Below are 14900 nucleotides of genomic sequence, written 5' to 3'. Positions count from 1 at the left end.
AGCTTGTATGTTTTTTCTGAGGTTCCTGTGTATGCAATATACTGCTCGAGAAAAGCACCATCACAATTCATGAGTATCTCTAAGATGAATTAACTGATCTGCCAATATTTTAAGATCACCTTAGTTAGCCAACGGAAAGAGAGCCTGAAGAAATAAGACTCCCACAGGGCTTTTCAAAGGATAAATTCTTTGGTAACTGCAGTAACAAATCTAGATAAAGAATTTGCAAGAACTCCCTTTTAGAACACATTTAATCAATAAAATACATATTTCTTTTTTCTTCAAAGAACCTGCCATCAAAAGCCCTATCTAATATTTACCCTTGATAGCAAATTGCTTATTGCCTTCAGCTGAGCTAAGATTCAGCAGATACCTCCCAAGGGGTGTGATCAATTCAAGCCACATGTGAGGCTGTTCACCAGGTGTGTGCACAAAAGGAAAGCTTCCCCCATCTCAGAAAATATGACATCTCACAGGCGCTGCACTTCCTAAACTGAGCACCATTGAAAATGCCTCCAAGTCTTTATATGCTAAACAGACAAAACAGGGATGCTATGTGATGGAGAAGACTGTCATATAGGACAAAATGAGTATACTAGGTTGCCAGTTGAGCCAAAATTCTTGGAGTGGTCAGTTTCTGATCTGATTCTATGATAAGCAATATGTGATCAGCAAATCAGCCTTCTCAGAGCAGAACCACAAGTGACAAAAGGCACAGATTGGACACTTGTCAGCTTCCCTCAAGTTTTGATGGGAAATGTAGGCAGCTTGGTGGAATGTTGGACAAGTGACAGTTGAAAAGTTCATTGGACAGCAGTCAGAGAGCGAAGCTGCGAGACCAGGATGCCTACATTTCCCATCAAAACTTGAGGGAAGCTAACAAGTGTCCAATCTGCGCCTTTTGTCACTTGTGGTTCTGCTCTCAGTGTAGCTATTCAATGACCCCTTAAATGGCACTGACAATAGAAGCCAGCCAGTGCTACCAGTCCCTAGGGAAAGAAGATGCTGATGTGGGAAATTACGAGATCATCCATCTTGCCAAGAAACTCCTCCTCTATCATAGTTTCTCTGTCATGGATATAGTTACCCATGTTTCACTGTGTGATCATGTGATCAGTCCTTGTAGGAGTAGCTTCCATTTCTCATCGGTAGTATAAGAGTTAGAACTTACTACAGTGTTTCCCAGCCTTACATCATAAGAAAAAACTTAAGCGTTTTCTCTCTTTTTAAATACCAAATCAAAATGAAGCTTAGTTAAACATCAAACTAAAATTCATAGCCAAAGTCATTATAAGGTTTATTTATTTATTTATTCCATGGTTTCTCATGTAACCCGTGATGGTGTCCTGCAGAACTCCAGCGTTCTGCACACCCAGGTTAGGAAACACTGCCTTAGGACTTCACATCACAGGCACATGCATGTAAATGTACTGGTTGTCATTATTTTTTTAAAATATATATACTGCCTTTCTGTCATGGTCTACAAGAATAATAAAAGACAGAATTAAAGACATGAATTAAAGCAGCATTATACATACTCCCTCCAGGAGCAGAATCAAGTGAATCAAGAAAGCCAGTTTGGTGCACTGGTTAAGAGCGGCAGGACTCTAATCTGGAGAATTAGGTTTGATTCCTCACTCCTCCGCTTGAAGCTAGCTGGGTGACCTTGGGTCAGTCACAGCTCTCTCAGTGCTCTCTCAGCCCTACCCACCTGACAGGTTGATTGTTGTGGGGATAATAATAACATACTTCGTAAATTGCTCTGAGTGGGTGTTTAGTCCTGAAGGGTGGTATATAAATCAAATGTTATTATTACTATTATAATAATACATTGTAATAAAACATTGTAAACCACTCTGAGTGTAGCATCAAGTTGTCCTGAAGGGTGGTATATAAATCAAAAGTTGTTGTTATTAAATTACAAAGCTGTTTGCATATGGGTCTGGATCCTGCAACCTGACAGTGAAAAGCACTGGAGTCTGGAATTTTCCTAGGCCTCGCCTATTCCACAGAGCCATTGCTGACCCCAGAGTGTATTCCCAGGGTCGAGGGACTTGTGTGTACTTAAACTGCAGTGACCATTTGGCTGTAGTGCAGAAGGGGAAAAAATTCACTATCTTCTCTCTCCTCACTGCAGCTGCCATGTGGCTTTTAGTACATGCAAGTCTCTCGTTCCTAGGAACAAACTTTCCTGGAACTGGAAACAACTTTCAGGTGGATGGGAGGGTGGAGAAAATCCTATGATCCTTGCATTTGTGGGTCATCATGAGATCCAACCCATAGACTGATGAGAAGAAAAAACAACAAAAAATCTGCAGACAAGCAAACACAAAAGCAAGCAGACCAAAATCTCCTGCACTATCAAAAGCTTTGGCAGGTGACTATCAGTGCAATCCCAAGCACAGTTATCCTTCTAAGTCCTTTGAAGTCACAGAAAAGACTGTTCCGCTTGACACGTACTTCCCAAGCTTGGCAGGGCTCTGTACTGGCGAACTCACCTGGGAGGCAAGTTCATAATGAGGTACTTTGTTAAGGTCTGCAGGGTAGAGGGAATGTTTTGGATAGCATGTGTGAGCTTCTACATGGCCCATTCCCTGCCATACCCTCCCCAGCTATTTTTGTGCCAAGGGTCAGCTTTAAACAGTGGCAGGACAATATACCTCCTTGCTCTGGCCATTGCTAACATCACAGCAGCACCCAGGTTTTTCTGATGGTACTTACTGGTACTGAGCACCTTTATTCAGGGCTCTCCCAAGCCCCGATCCTGTGTGCTGGCCCACCCACTCAGCCAGAGAAAGAGAAAACGGATCCTCAGAAAAAAGCCTAGCGGGGATTTACAGAGGAAGCGATAATTGGAGGAAATCACTACAATGTCATATAGAAGTACTGGCATCTTTATTAAAAAAACAAAAAGGCACTGGAGGTACCCAGTCAACCCTGCTCCACCAGTATGATTCATTCCACTGAAGGTAGCACTGGAAAAGAAAACCTGTGTTGCAACTTCCCACTGCAAAAGCAAGAGGTGCCAAAGAAAACGAATGCAAAGCCCAATGTAAATGATAAGATACATTGCTAACAAAGGAAAGGTGATTTTAATTTTCCTCTGTAAGCCAAGAGTTTCAGTCCTGTCTTTGTTAGTGTTGTGTAAAGGTGTTATGGCATGTTGTTTGAGGTAGGAGCTACCTGCTGCTATTGGGGGGGGGGGGCGGGTGATGGTGGTGAATGCACTGCAGGTCTTCTCTCCAGCAAGATTTATGCGAGAGATGTCTATTAAACACATACAGAATAGAAAAGAGGGAAACAGATGCTGGTGGAATTGGCAACAGCCTGGAGGAGACCACCCTCTGGGTCATATTTCACTTACGGATTGAGTCTTAAATAGCAAAATGGGAAATCTACTGTAGTGTAGCTTTTCCGATCATAATACATGAGCCTACAGCGATTGGCTTACCGATCTGTTACACTGACTCTGTTAAGGATGTTAGGATTCACAGGAAGGAAGGATAAACTAAGAGCCAAACTAGACAAGATAGTCATCTCCAAGTTTGTCCTGGGAACACAGAGCCATTTTATAGAGTGATTTCTCACAGGGAAACTCCTTTTAACTGTGCCATGGGGCCCCGATTCTGGTAGGGACCACAACAGCATGGGGGAAGGAGAGACTCCTGTCTTCCCCCATGTCATTTTTCTGACCCAAAACAACACTTGGAGGGAGGCTTTCTTGCCTCCTCTGTCCTGCTGCAGCCCCAAATGCTGTGGGGATGGGAAAGCAAGAAAGCCATCCTCCATGGTCAGAAATCATTCCATTTGCAGAAATGCTACATTGCATCCAACTCAGCGTATGCACATTCTTGTAAGCTTTCAATTGTTACACAGGAATTAATCGATTTTTCTTTGCACACTGAACAAAACTGGAGTCTTCTTAACATCTAATCTGTTCTAATGAAAAAAGAGAAAATAATGTACACTATACCAAGCTCCACAGAGGAAGAGCCATATAAAAATGTAATCCTAGATGGATTAGATACAGACCAACAACATCCTTATTACATATTAGAAGTGGACGGTGAAACTACAACAAAGCATTTTATGTATATAAACAGCACTTATTTGCTAGTGGCCATGATCCTAACTCAGATGCACACAGAGAGAGCTCCTGTATATGAATTGGGCCCCATTCATTTAATTTCATGCTTGTGCCTTCTAGTACAAATAATGGAATGGTCTATTGAGCTGAACTGGGCAGCCCTAGTGGACAAGTATACATTAGAACCCCCTCTCTCAAAGTTGGTGTGATTCTCTATGATGTTGTTTCAATAACATGAAACTGTTTAACTTGCAAAATTACTGGATATCCTTTCTCCAGTGCAAGGCAGATTACTGCAAACTAATATGTGGGAGTACTAACTTTTTTAACCTTCCTGGTCTCTATCGGCTGGAGTAGCCAGTCAAAACTGCCTGTTGCTTCCATTTTTAAAAAAATATATAGAAAAGTACATTATGTATCAGATATCAAAGCACTCTTGATAAAAATGGTCTGGGGTTGTTAACAGAATAAATAAACCACTATCCTCAGTTTATGAGCAACCCTGTGATTTATGACCCAGTCTTTTTGCTTGATGATACCTTGCACACTGGGAGATGGACTCCTGCAGAAGCCGAGCTACGCTACAGCAAAAGCCATGTAATACCTTTTATTAAGATCCACCAAAATAGCACCACACTGTAGCAATAACCCTTTGCCTTCCTCTGCAATCGGTAACCTTGCCTTATATAGCAACAGCTTGCCTGTCTCATGACAGCATGGGCCAAGAAAACCAATCTCAACCTAAATCTGGGATGAAATGGATTCAGAATAGTTTTACTTTGAGAAGTGCCACAGGGATAAGGGGGAATGTTAGGAGACTGGGCAATGGGTGGTTCCACAACCCCAAGTGGGTTCTAGTATTCAGTGTCAGCTATGGGTCCATTAGGGAATTGGGGACTTGAGAGGGGGGTTCAGTGGTTACAATGGTTCTGAAGTCAATGGGTTGGATCCAAACTAAACTGAAAATTTCCACTCATTCCCCCTTCCTACTGAAGACATCCCTCATGGCATTCTTCGGGGTCTCCTAACCCTCAGGAGCAGCATTTTGTAGCTATCAGTGAACTACAGTAGGAGGTAGGAGGCAGGAAAGTTCCATTCTACCTTTGGGAAATTTAGTCTGGATCTAGCCCACTCGGAGATGACATGATCATGCTCTTCAAATACTTAGAGGCTGGCATCACGCAAAAGAGAGCAATGACTGGCTCTTTGCTGCTCCAGAGGGCAAAGTTACATCTAATGGACTAGTTACAGAAGGGTACACTTTAGCTGAACATTAGAAGAAGTTCCTTGGTGAGAAGATTTCAACCGTGGAACCGGTTACAGGGGTGGACATACATTTTGGTTGAAGCTTGGAAGATGACTCCTTGGTGAGAAGACTTCAGCGATGGAACCAGTTCCCCAGGACAGTGTTTGTGGGCTTCCCCTTGCTGGAGGACTTCAAGCATAGGTTAGACTGCCATCTCATGGAAATTCTCTAGCTCTACATTTCCTGAATTTGAGTCTATAAGGCTGCTTTCAATTCCAGATCTCTATGCTGAGAACTGGTCAAAATGTATATGGACAATTTGTAGTTAGGGTCAGTAGCTCTGTGGAGGGGTAATAGCTTTGTAGTGCATTGCAGGCAGAATGTTCCACTTTTAATCCCTGAAATCTCCAGCTAAAGGATTTCAAATTTCAGTGTAGGGAAAGACTCATCTGAGACCTTGGAAAGCCACAGCTAGTTAGAAGAGCAAGATCTGAGACCAGCAGCACCTTAAAGAACAACAAGATCTCCAGCATATAAGCTTTGAGAGTCAAAGCTCCCTTTGTCAAATAGTTAGAGAATACTGGCCGAATGGAAACAAAATATTCTGACTGGAGCTGTGCAGTTCAGTATTCCCGACTCCCGAGCCAAATATATACCCGAAAAATACCTATTTGGTATTATTCAGGTATATTCAGATAAACACGTATTTGCATTCCCCGAATAATCGGGATATAGTCGGGAATATCTTGGAATCTCATTTTAAAGATTGCAGCAGCTTGTATCCTCCCTTTGCAGGCTTTCTAGGCAATAGGAAGAAGGGGATGGGAGGCTCTTTACCTCGGCCTGCACAATTTTGTACAGCCCCCAAGAGGTAACTGATCTCTTGGTCAATTGTTCCAGGAGAAGAGGCAGGGAAAAGAACTCCAGGTAGTGGGCTGAATGAGGCCTATGCAAGTGAGAAGTTGCCTATCACTGCTTTGCAACCTTTGCTTACTTCTTTTTGAAATGAAACATTCATGATTATTCCAGTTGACAGGCTGAAATTTAGTTTCTCAAGGCCACCCTGAGTTAACAAACAGCTAAAAGGCAGAAGGATTTGGAACACCAGCCAGCTGCTTTAAGACCCTGTCTCTGCCTCTCTTGCAGGCAACCTTTTTGAGTTTGAGGTGGCCTGGTGGTGTGACTAAAGAATCAGAGGTGCCTGGAGCTGGGAGAAAGAAAGAAAGAAAGAAAGAAAGAAAGAAAGAAAGAAAGAAAGAAAGAAAGAAAGAAAGAAAGAAAGAAAGAAAGAAAGAAAGAAAGAAAGAAAGAAAGAAAGAAAGAAAGAAAGAAAGAAAGAAAGAAAGAAAGAAAGAAAGAAAGAAAGAAAGAAAGGTAGTCTTCTTCTGCACTTGAAAGTCTTTCCCCTCTCCTGTTTTTTAACATTGCATTTTTGTATTGTAAGCTACTTTGGATCCCTGTTGGGAACAAAAGTAGCAGAGAAAGAGATAAAGACAGAAAGAAACGAACTAACTAAATCCATTTGAAGCATGGTCTCACAAACCCAGGGCTGTCTTGCTTAACACAGGATAGCAGCATGTCAGTTTCCCATTTCTTTCATGCCGAAAGAACTTTGGCAGCAAATATAAACAGGGAGCAGCCAGCAAAAGAAGCATAAGGAGAACCCAGGATAAGGAGAACCCTGGTGGCAGGGTCCAGGCCATGTCTTACCGAGTGATCTCTCCTTCGTCTGGTTTGTCGTCCTCACTACTGGCAGACTCGCTCGCGTGCGGCTTCCTCTTGAGAAAGGTGTAGGGGACTCTCCTTCAGACATGATTTCTAGAGAGTCAGCAGATGCTTCTGACAAATATTCTGCCTGATCTTTCAAGTTGGGCTGTGGGCTTTGAGAAAGCTTTGGGCTCCTTGTCTGTGAAATAAATAAATAAAATAAATAAATAAGAGCAAAAGCTTTTGAAAAATAACTTTATGATCCATTGATCCGAAGGGGAAGAGAGAAAAAAATCTTTAAAAATAGATGGAAGGATAGTTGAATGTTGAATTATACAAGGCCTTCTACACTCAAGGTGACTCCCATGTATGTTATTCATAAAAGACCATGTCGTTCTATTAATATTTTTATAGCTATACATCCAGTGGCATGAAATTCATATCTAACAGGTACCTGAGATGAAGACGTCAAGTGCTAGATGGATGGCAATTCAGTTCCCTGCTGCTCTGACTACTGTTAACATTGGCAGCTAACAGCGACTGTATGCAAGCATGCAGATATATACTCAACAAAACTCAGAGACAATGAATGAAAGCAAGTTTGCTCTGTCTGCTACCATTGTGTTGGCTATCTTATGTGAAAAGGTGCCTCTTCATTCAAAAGAATATGGGAAATTATCACTAGACCACTATTCCCCTGCACTCTCGGTTGTGTGCAGACAACGCAAACAACTACTTGGTTTGTGAGGTGAACAAGCCCCAGACCTGTGAGCCTGCTCACACCCTTTTTGTGACTTCCTGGCCTTTGCTTCTCTCCCAGTAAACAGGATTCTAAACAGGGATTAATTGAGGTTTACAATCCTGGCTACTGGAAAGAAATACATCTCGATTTGTTAAGGCAGAAAAATATGGTTCTCATGATGTTGGAGTTAGGTGAAAGACTTCCCAAACCTAACTGTAGGTCCACACTGAAGGGAGGATGGATGGAGTGAGGATCTGACACTTGTCACAACACAAAAGGAGTTGTGGTTTGATTGTGAGTCAAATGAGTCTTTAGTCTCTGCTCTATATATTATGCACCACGTTCCATTACTCATTTAAAGCTAAAGTCTCCCCAAAACACCCTTTCATTCACCTGCATCTCTACTTTTACAAGAGTTTCCCTTTCCTCATCTATGCTATACTTCCATAATTCCATAGAGAATTTTAGGTTTTGCTAAGGAGGACAAATGTTTCAGTAGAAAGAGCAGGATTCACAGCAAGGCCATCCTTGGATATATTATAAGTAAGTTCAAAACGAGCTGTTTTAAAAAGGATTTCTTTTTCCTAAAAATCAGAAGGGGGAAGGGGAGAGACGCCTTCCCTAAATGAAACCCCAGGAAATCTGGTGCGGAAAAAAAGAGGAGACAAACGGGGGGAAAAGAACTCTTAGATCAGTAAATACCATAGAATTGCAGACAAAATTAATTCCAAAGGTGTTCACAGACCTGAAATTACATATACTTCAGGAACCAGGGTTGCCCCTAGAGAAAAATGTTCTATTTCTTTAATAGAGACCAAATGTGTGAAAATAAGCTGGTGAAACTTTTCATGGCATGGAGGTAAATAACAGTCAGCACCAATATCATTCCATTAAGCATCTATTAAGGGAGCAGGACATTTTTTTCCTCCAGGTTTTTGGCAACCCGATGAACTGGCACTTGATTCCACATCCATCATTTTCAAAATGAAATCGGAACATTGTTTGTTTCATACCAGAGATCTGTATTTGAGCATTCCTTCTCACTTTAACAATCACACATTGCTAAAGGTTCTACTCCACTCTATTTACCATTCAACAGCCTATCTTCTACCAGGGTAAAAACCAGGAGAGTTTGTTTTCCTTTAAGATAAAGAGTTGCCCAATAAATAGATTATTGACAGTTCAGCAGCTGCAGCATTCTTAATGGAAGACTGGACCCTGCGTGGTGCTTTAGTGTTGATGCACTTGCTTTTACCTGCATGTGCAGTGGAGATAAAATGTATCCACCATCCCACACTGAAATTTTAACTTGTAAAGATTCTGAACTCTGAAGAATGATGAGCAATTCAAGCTTTCACAACATATCCCCAAATTGCAAAAATAGTTGCAATAGTAGAACAAATGGTTTGAGCATACACCGAATTCTTTCATGCTCCCTAATGCTCATTCTGACCCTCTGCTTTTCTCATAACCACCTGACCTACAGATACGCACAAACGCTAAGTGAATAGTATGTGGCACAGTGGGAACCACTAAGCCAGAAAAGTGTTCTCTTGTACCACGTTAATCTTATTTCACGATAAGGTTGTCTTTCCCCTGGTTTGGTGCAATGCCTTGGCCTCCACCACAGTGTGTGATTTCTAATTCTCAGCCCCTAAACACCGGATTCATCACTGTCGCTTGTCTTATTTTAAACTCTGATTCATCTTTGTTAATGATGTTCTATATTTAGAAGGTCGGAAAATACTGCTCAGATCAAGACGAGATTTAAAAACAAAGAGCCGTATTGCTGACATCTGGCCTTTTTCAGCATTTTTTTTCCAGTGGGAAGCATTGAGCTTGCCACAGCAATGGCATGGATCATGTTATACTCCCTCGGTGACCTTGGCTGAACAAGCAACTTTAGCTTTTATGAGGTTTTCATTAGGTTGCTGTAGAACTTCGGCATCCCTCCAGTTCACTGTTGCCAACTTGTCCGCTGACTGACAAAAATACAATAACTTTGAAATACCTAATGAGAAACCTAAGGACTCGAGGGCTTTGTGATTGAGAAAGGTTTGCGTTAATAAATTAGGTATTATTCAGTGTCCTGCAGTGACATGATTATGGAGCAGAATTTTCTCCCCCTCCAGGAATTCTAGCTAAGATTTATTCTTAGAGAACAGAGGTATGCTTTGAAGTGTCTCAGTGACGTAGATCACGTCTAGGCTACAAAGCTGTAAACACTCCATGCTGGTGCACAGGCATTAACACCAGAGAAATGATAAATGACCCCAAAATACAGACAGACATCCAAGGAGCCAATAATCCTTTCATTCAGTTCCCTGTATGCATTGGGAAGCTAGGACTGCACCTGTATTCATTACTGCTGTATCACTACATTTCTATAGGCATGCTTCTCTCAGAATGGTTGCAAATTTAGAAAGGGCAAGGAGGAAAACTATGGTCAGAATCTCCAGTGTATTTCTCAAATTTCTGTTAACTGAAATTCACAGAGGAAAACAGGATGAATCAAGATTTTTTTAAAACTAATATTAAAGGAACAAACTATTTCACAGCATCTGGTCCCTCCATCCCACTGGATGCTCTTAAAAAAAGCTGAAAAGTATGTGGTATATGGTCATTTTGCTAGCATATGTTGGGTACAATGATGTTCTACTTATTGTAAAAAAAAAATATCAGCATTTCATATACATTTTCTTAAATTCCCTTCTGGATTCCAGCCAGCTTCAGAAAAACTGGCTAACTATCCATAGAGGTTAGCATTGCTCATTCAAATGCTAAGCACCTTACCATATGCTAATTAAAGGAGACTGGCAGAGTAGTTCCATTCATTAATTTATAACTGCTTTGCATAAATGGAACCCTGACTGCTACACTCACTGGTGCAAACTAAGATCAGGTAATTAGAAGCTTTGAGAATTACACCAAGTAAGGTGTTTGCTTCAGAGCAAAATAGCAAAATCCAAGAGCAAAACCAAAGGAAGAACTCTGACTTCGTTGTACAGCACATGCCTTGCATATGTAAAGACCAAAGGATCTCCAGTGAAAATAGTCTGTGAATGACTTCTCCTTGAGACTGTGGAAAAATTCCAAGGAGAAAATATAGATGTCTGAGGACTGAAGATCTGACCTTGAATAGGGCAGCTCCTTATCTCCTTTTGCATAGTTGACATATGTTGGCTGCCCATTCAATGAGCATCGTCTGGATCTGGAAAGAACCCTCATTATACTGAAAACATGTGCATATAGCTTGCAAGCAGCAATCCTTATCTGATTAAGAAGTGCTGTTCTAATCTTGTTATGCATCTTTATGTGTGTCTAAAAGTTCTCTCTCCTCTTCCTCTGTAGGCAAAGATTCAACCTGAGACCTTTGGTATACTAAGCAGTTGCTGTTTCAGTGAGCTATTGCTCTTCACAGAGCCTTTTTGGTACCGCTTTATACAACTGGAAACTCTCACATGAATTCAGGAGCAGAAGGGATGGGGTTTGCCATATGTTCAACCCGGCAAAGTCACTTTTTTGTCTGTTCCTCTGACTGTTCAGTAGGAAGGTTAGGGAATGCTTTCTAAAGTGGAAAGCTTTGGTTCTGGACTAGACATGGGCACGAAGTTAAATACGTATCAAATTTCGTGATGAATTGGGCCTCTTTGCATATCGTGAAACGTTTTGTGGGCCCGTGGTTTTTCACGAAATCCACGACTTTTTGGGCCAATTTGGTCGATTTGTGAATGCTTTGTGATGCCAGACAGGCTGGTGCTGATCCATTGACCCCCTAGGCAACACAGGCCTGGAATGTCTGCAAACCTTTCGTTGCCATGGAATCCCCAATCTTATCCCACATAACCTTGATAGGCAGCTTTCCCTGCCAACCTGAGAGCTGAGTAATCCAGGTCTGCGCAAGTTTACCTGGGAACTGTAGTCGGAGACTCCTTCCCCTCTCCCTTCTCCATTTTTAAGAATGGGATGGTGGAGTAGTGGCAGCGGCAGCCTCAACAGCTCCTTCTGCCACTGTTCGCTGCTTGCCAGCTTCAGGAACCCTTCTCTGACTCTCTCCCTCCCATCCTCCTGCTGCTCTGACATGTCTTCCCACTCACTCCCGCCACCAAGCTCCCTGGAGCGGATCTTGAGTGGAGCTGCTCTGTTTGGCTTTTCCTTTGAGAACTTGGAGGCGGGGGGGGGGGGAGGAATGGCATGTCAGAGCAGCGGGAGGATGGGAGGATGGGAAGGAAAAGTTAGCAAAGAGAACCTGAAGAGAGGGAAACCCAAGCAGATCCACTCTGCTTGACTTTTCTTCCAGCAGTGGCAGAAAGCAGGAGGCTAGGAGGGAAAAGTCAGCAAAGAGTGCCTGAAGAGAGCTACTTGGAGGGTGGCTGGAGGAGAGCCTGCTGAAGTCTCCCTGTGAGTTAGGCATCTATGGGTATGAAGGGGATCGTTGAAGTGCCCTGGATTCTGACGAATCATGAAACTAACAAATCGTATCATGAAACAGGACAATTTCATGGATGTTCCGTGATTCGTGGAACGCGACAAAACGTGAAACTCGTTTCGTTTTTTCCCCGTTTCGTGCCCACCTCTATTCTGGACCTGATTATTCTCCCTTTTGCTACCTAAAACTGTTGCTGATGACGCAACTATCCCACAGGCAACTTTGTCTAGTAGAAGTCATCTCTGCTTCTCCCAGGCTGACAGGGAAACCCACATTCTTCTGCTTCCATCTACATTGTTTCATTCCTACTTATCTATCGGCCACATCACATGCTGCCTCCAATGTTGTGGCACTGAGCATTCTCCTAGGTACATGAGGCAACCATCTACATATTTGTTCCCATCACACACACAAAGGAGACCAAGGAGACCTGAACCCCATTCTGCTCTCATGTAAAGCTCACTGGGTGACTTCATGCCAGTCATTTTCTCTCACCATAACCTACCTCACAAGGTGACCGTGAGGATAAAATGAGGAAGGGAGAAACATGGGCCCTGCCCAGACTTCTTTGGAGGAAGGATAAAAATATAAATAGATATCTGAGAGGTATCAATTGCCAACAATAAGGCCATCCATGGTAAAGCAGCCAAACAATTCTCCACTGTGTTTTGACCTACTTCAGCAGAGCATCCCCTCATCCAGTCATACATGTATGACATTGTCACTGAACAGGCTTTTTATTCCTGTGAGCCACTTTGGAAACCAATCTTGGCTAAAGATTGGAATAAAAATTTAAGTGATCAATTAATGATCCAGCAAAGCTATATACTAAAAAATATTGGCTATCCAGCTTATGAGCCAATATATTGATATGGTCTGTCTGCTCAGTAACAACTGAAAGGATGAACAAAACCTTTCAGGCAGCCATTTTCAGTTATTTCTGTACTGACTGGTCTTGGGATTCACCACAGAGGTTAATAATGCTCCTTTAAAAGCAGAATGTCTTGGAAACGATGGTTAAATGAACAAAACTTTTGTGTATCTATGTTGGCCCCTTCCTTTGAAATAGGTCAAGAAAGAGCACAGGATGTTCTACAGTTTCTCTGTAACAGAGCAGACAAGTAGAAACTTCACTAATTAGCTGTAAAACCCAAACGGATACTTAGGTAAAAATAAAAGGCTGAAACTATTGAAGAGAATGAAGCTGAACATGCCTGAGAAATGCCATGAAACTTTATTGTTCATATTTCTCTTCCTCCATTCATGATGGATCCCATTCATTCTACCAGGTTTCCGTTGATGGAGATTCTTGCCTGACTTCTTCCCAATGTCTTATCAACATCTTCTTTAAGCTTCTTCACTGACCTAGGCTCTCTTCTTTCACCCATTTGACCTTTGATTTCTTAACCGTGCACCTTCAGCTATCCATTTAACATAAAGATCTTCTTGCAGTTAAGAGATGCTCGTCAGCGTACTAAAGTTTTCTAGCAGCAGATAAATAAGAGACCTGGAGGCACTCTCAAAACTAACACATTTATTGTGGCAAGATCCTTTGTCTCTGGCATGGAATGGACAGTGAAGGTCAAATCTCCAGATGTGTATTCTAACTACATATAAATGAGATGCAATTAGCAGTGTGTCAGGGGTTCATGTTTATCTCATATTAATCCTGTTGTAAAATATAAGATATACACCGCTGCTATTAATAATACATTATTCTCCGCAGCTATGTATACACACATCTGTTAACATATAAGCCAGTTACCAATATTCCTATGCATTCCATTGAGACAAATAGACTCTCAGGTCAAGGAGAAATGCTATGCAAATAGAGCAGGCTTGCAATTATATATAATAATAATAATAATATTTGATTTATATACCGCCCTTCAGGACAACTTAACACGCACTCAGAGCAGTTTACAAAGTATGTTATTATCCCCACAACAATCACTCTGTGATTTGGGTGGGGCTGAGATAGTTCTGACTGGCCCAAGGTCACCCAGCTGGCTTCAAGTGGAGGGGTGGGGAATCGAACCCAGTTCTCCAGATTAGAGTCCGCTTGCTAAACTAAACTGGCTCCCAGGTTGGCTACACTCACCACAAACCAATGCTGTCCATGAGTGCACGCCGTGTCTCCCCTTCCATATACGTGAATGGTAGCCAAGCACTGCTCTTGAATCGTTTCGGTGACAGCAAAACTTCCCTTCTATCCCTGACGCTGGGTAGCCCGGCCTTTTCTGGCTAGCAGAGTACAGGGGATAGAATGAAGTTCTGGGCACAGAGCATACAGCAATACACTGTGCACATCTCTTTGTAACGGAGAAGCCCTCATTCCATACTCGACTTGCTTTTGCTATGCTACCTGTCATTGTCCACAGGTTTTCCTTAGTACTGCTTTCAAGAAAAGAGAGAAAATCATTACACATTTCTTAACCCAACTAGTATATTAGCCCAACTTTTGTCCATATAAGAGAATATACACACCCATATTGTAAACACATGCAAAGGGAGGGGGATTATCCTCACACCAATCTTGAGGGTTTTCACCTGTGAAAACAGAAATCGATTCAAGCCTGGAGAAAGAAACTCCAAACATTCAGCAGCTGGATGAACTATATCTCATTTTTCTTTCATGTGTATTATTATTTCATTATCAAGAGATGAGGGAAAGCCTATAATGTGTGGA

At 42.0% G+C, this 14900-nt stretch overlaps 1 protein-coding gene across 12 annotated transcripts in view; it reads right to left on the bottom strand.

Annotated features, from left to right (window-relative positions):
* The window catches only part of KIAA1217 (KIAA1217 ortholog), a 476642-nt gene that overhangs the window by 129863 nt on the left and 331879 nt on the right, over positions 1-14900 (bottom strand). For all 12 annotated transcript variants that reach the window (XR_008597801.1, XR_008597800.1, XM_054990766.1 and 9 more), the window contains one exon: positions 7044-7239. Coding sequence is in view for 10 of the 12 variants with exons in the window: in XM_054990766.1 (XP_054846741.1) it covers positions 7044-7239 (196 nt within the window). In the remaining 2 variants the exon portion in view is untranslated. The remainder of the gene's footprint in view (positions 1-7043; positions 7240-14900) is intronic.

The sequence above is a fragment of the Eublepharis macularius genome, chromosome 11, assembly GCF_028583425.1.
Source record: "Eublepharis macularius isolate TG4126 chromosome 11, MPM_Emac_v1.0, whole genome shotgun sequence".
NCBI classification, from domain to species: domain Eukaryota; kingdom Metazoa; phylum Chordata; class Lepidosauria; order Squamata; family Eublepharidae; genus Eublepharis; species Eublepharis macularius.
This window is presented reverse-complemented; position numbering and strand designations above follow the sequence as displayed.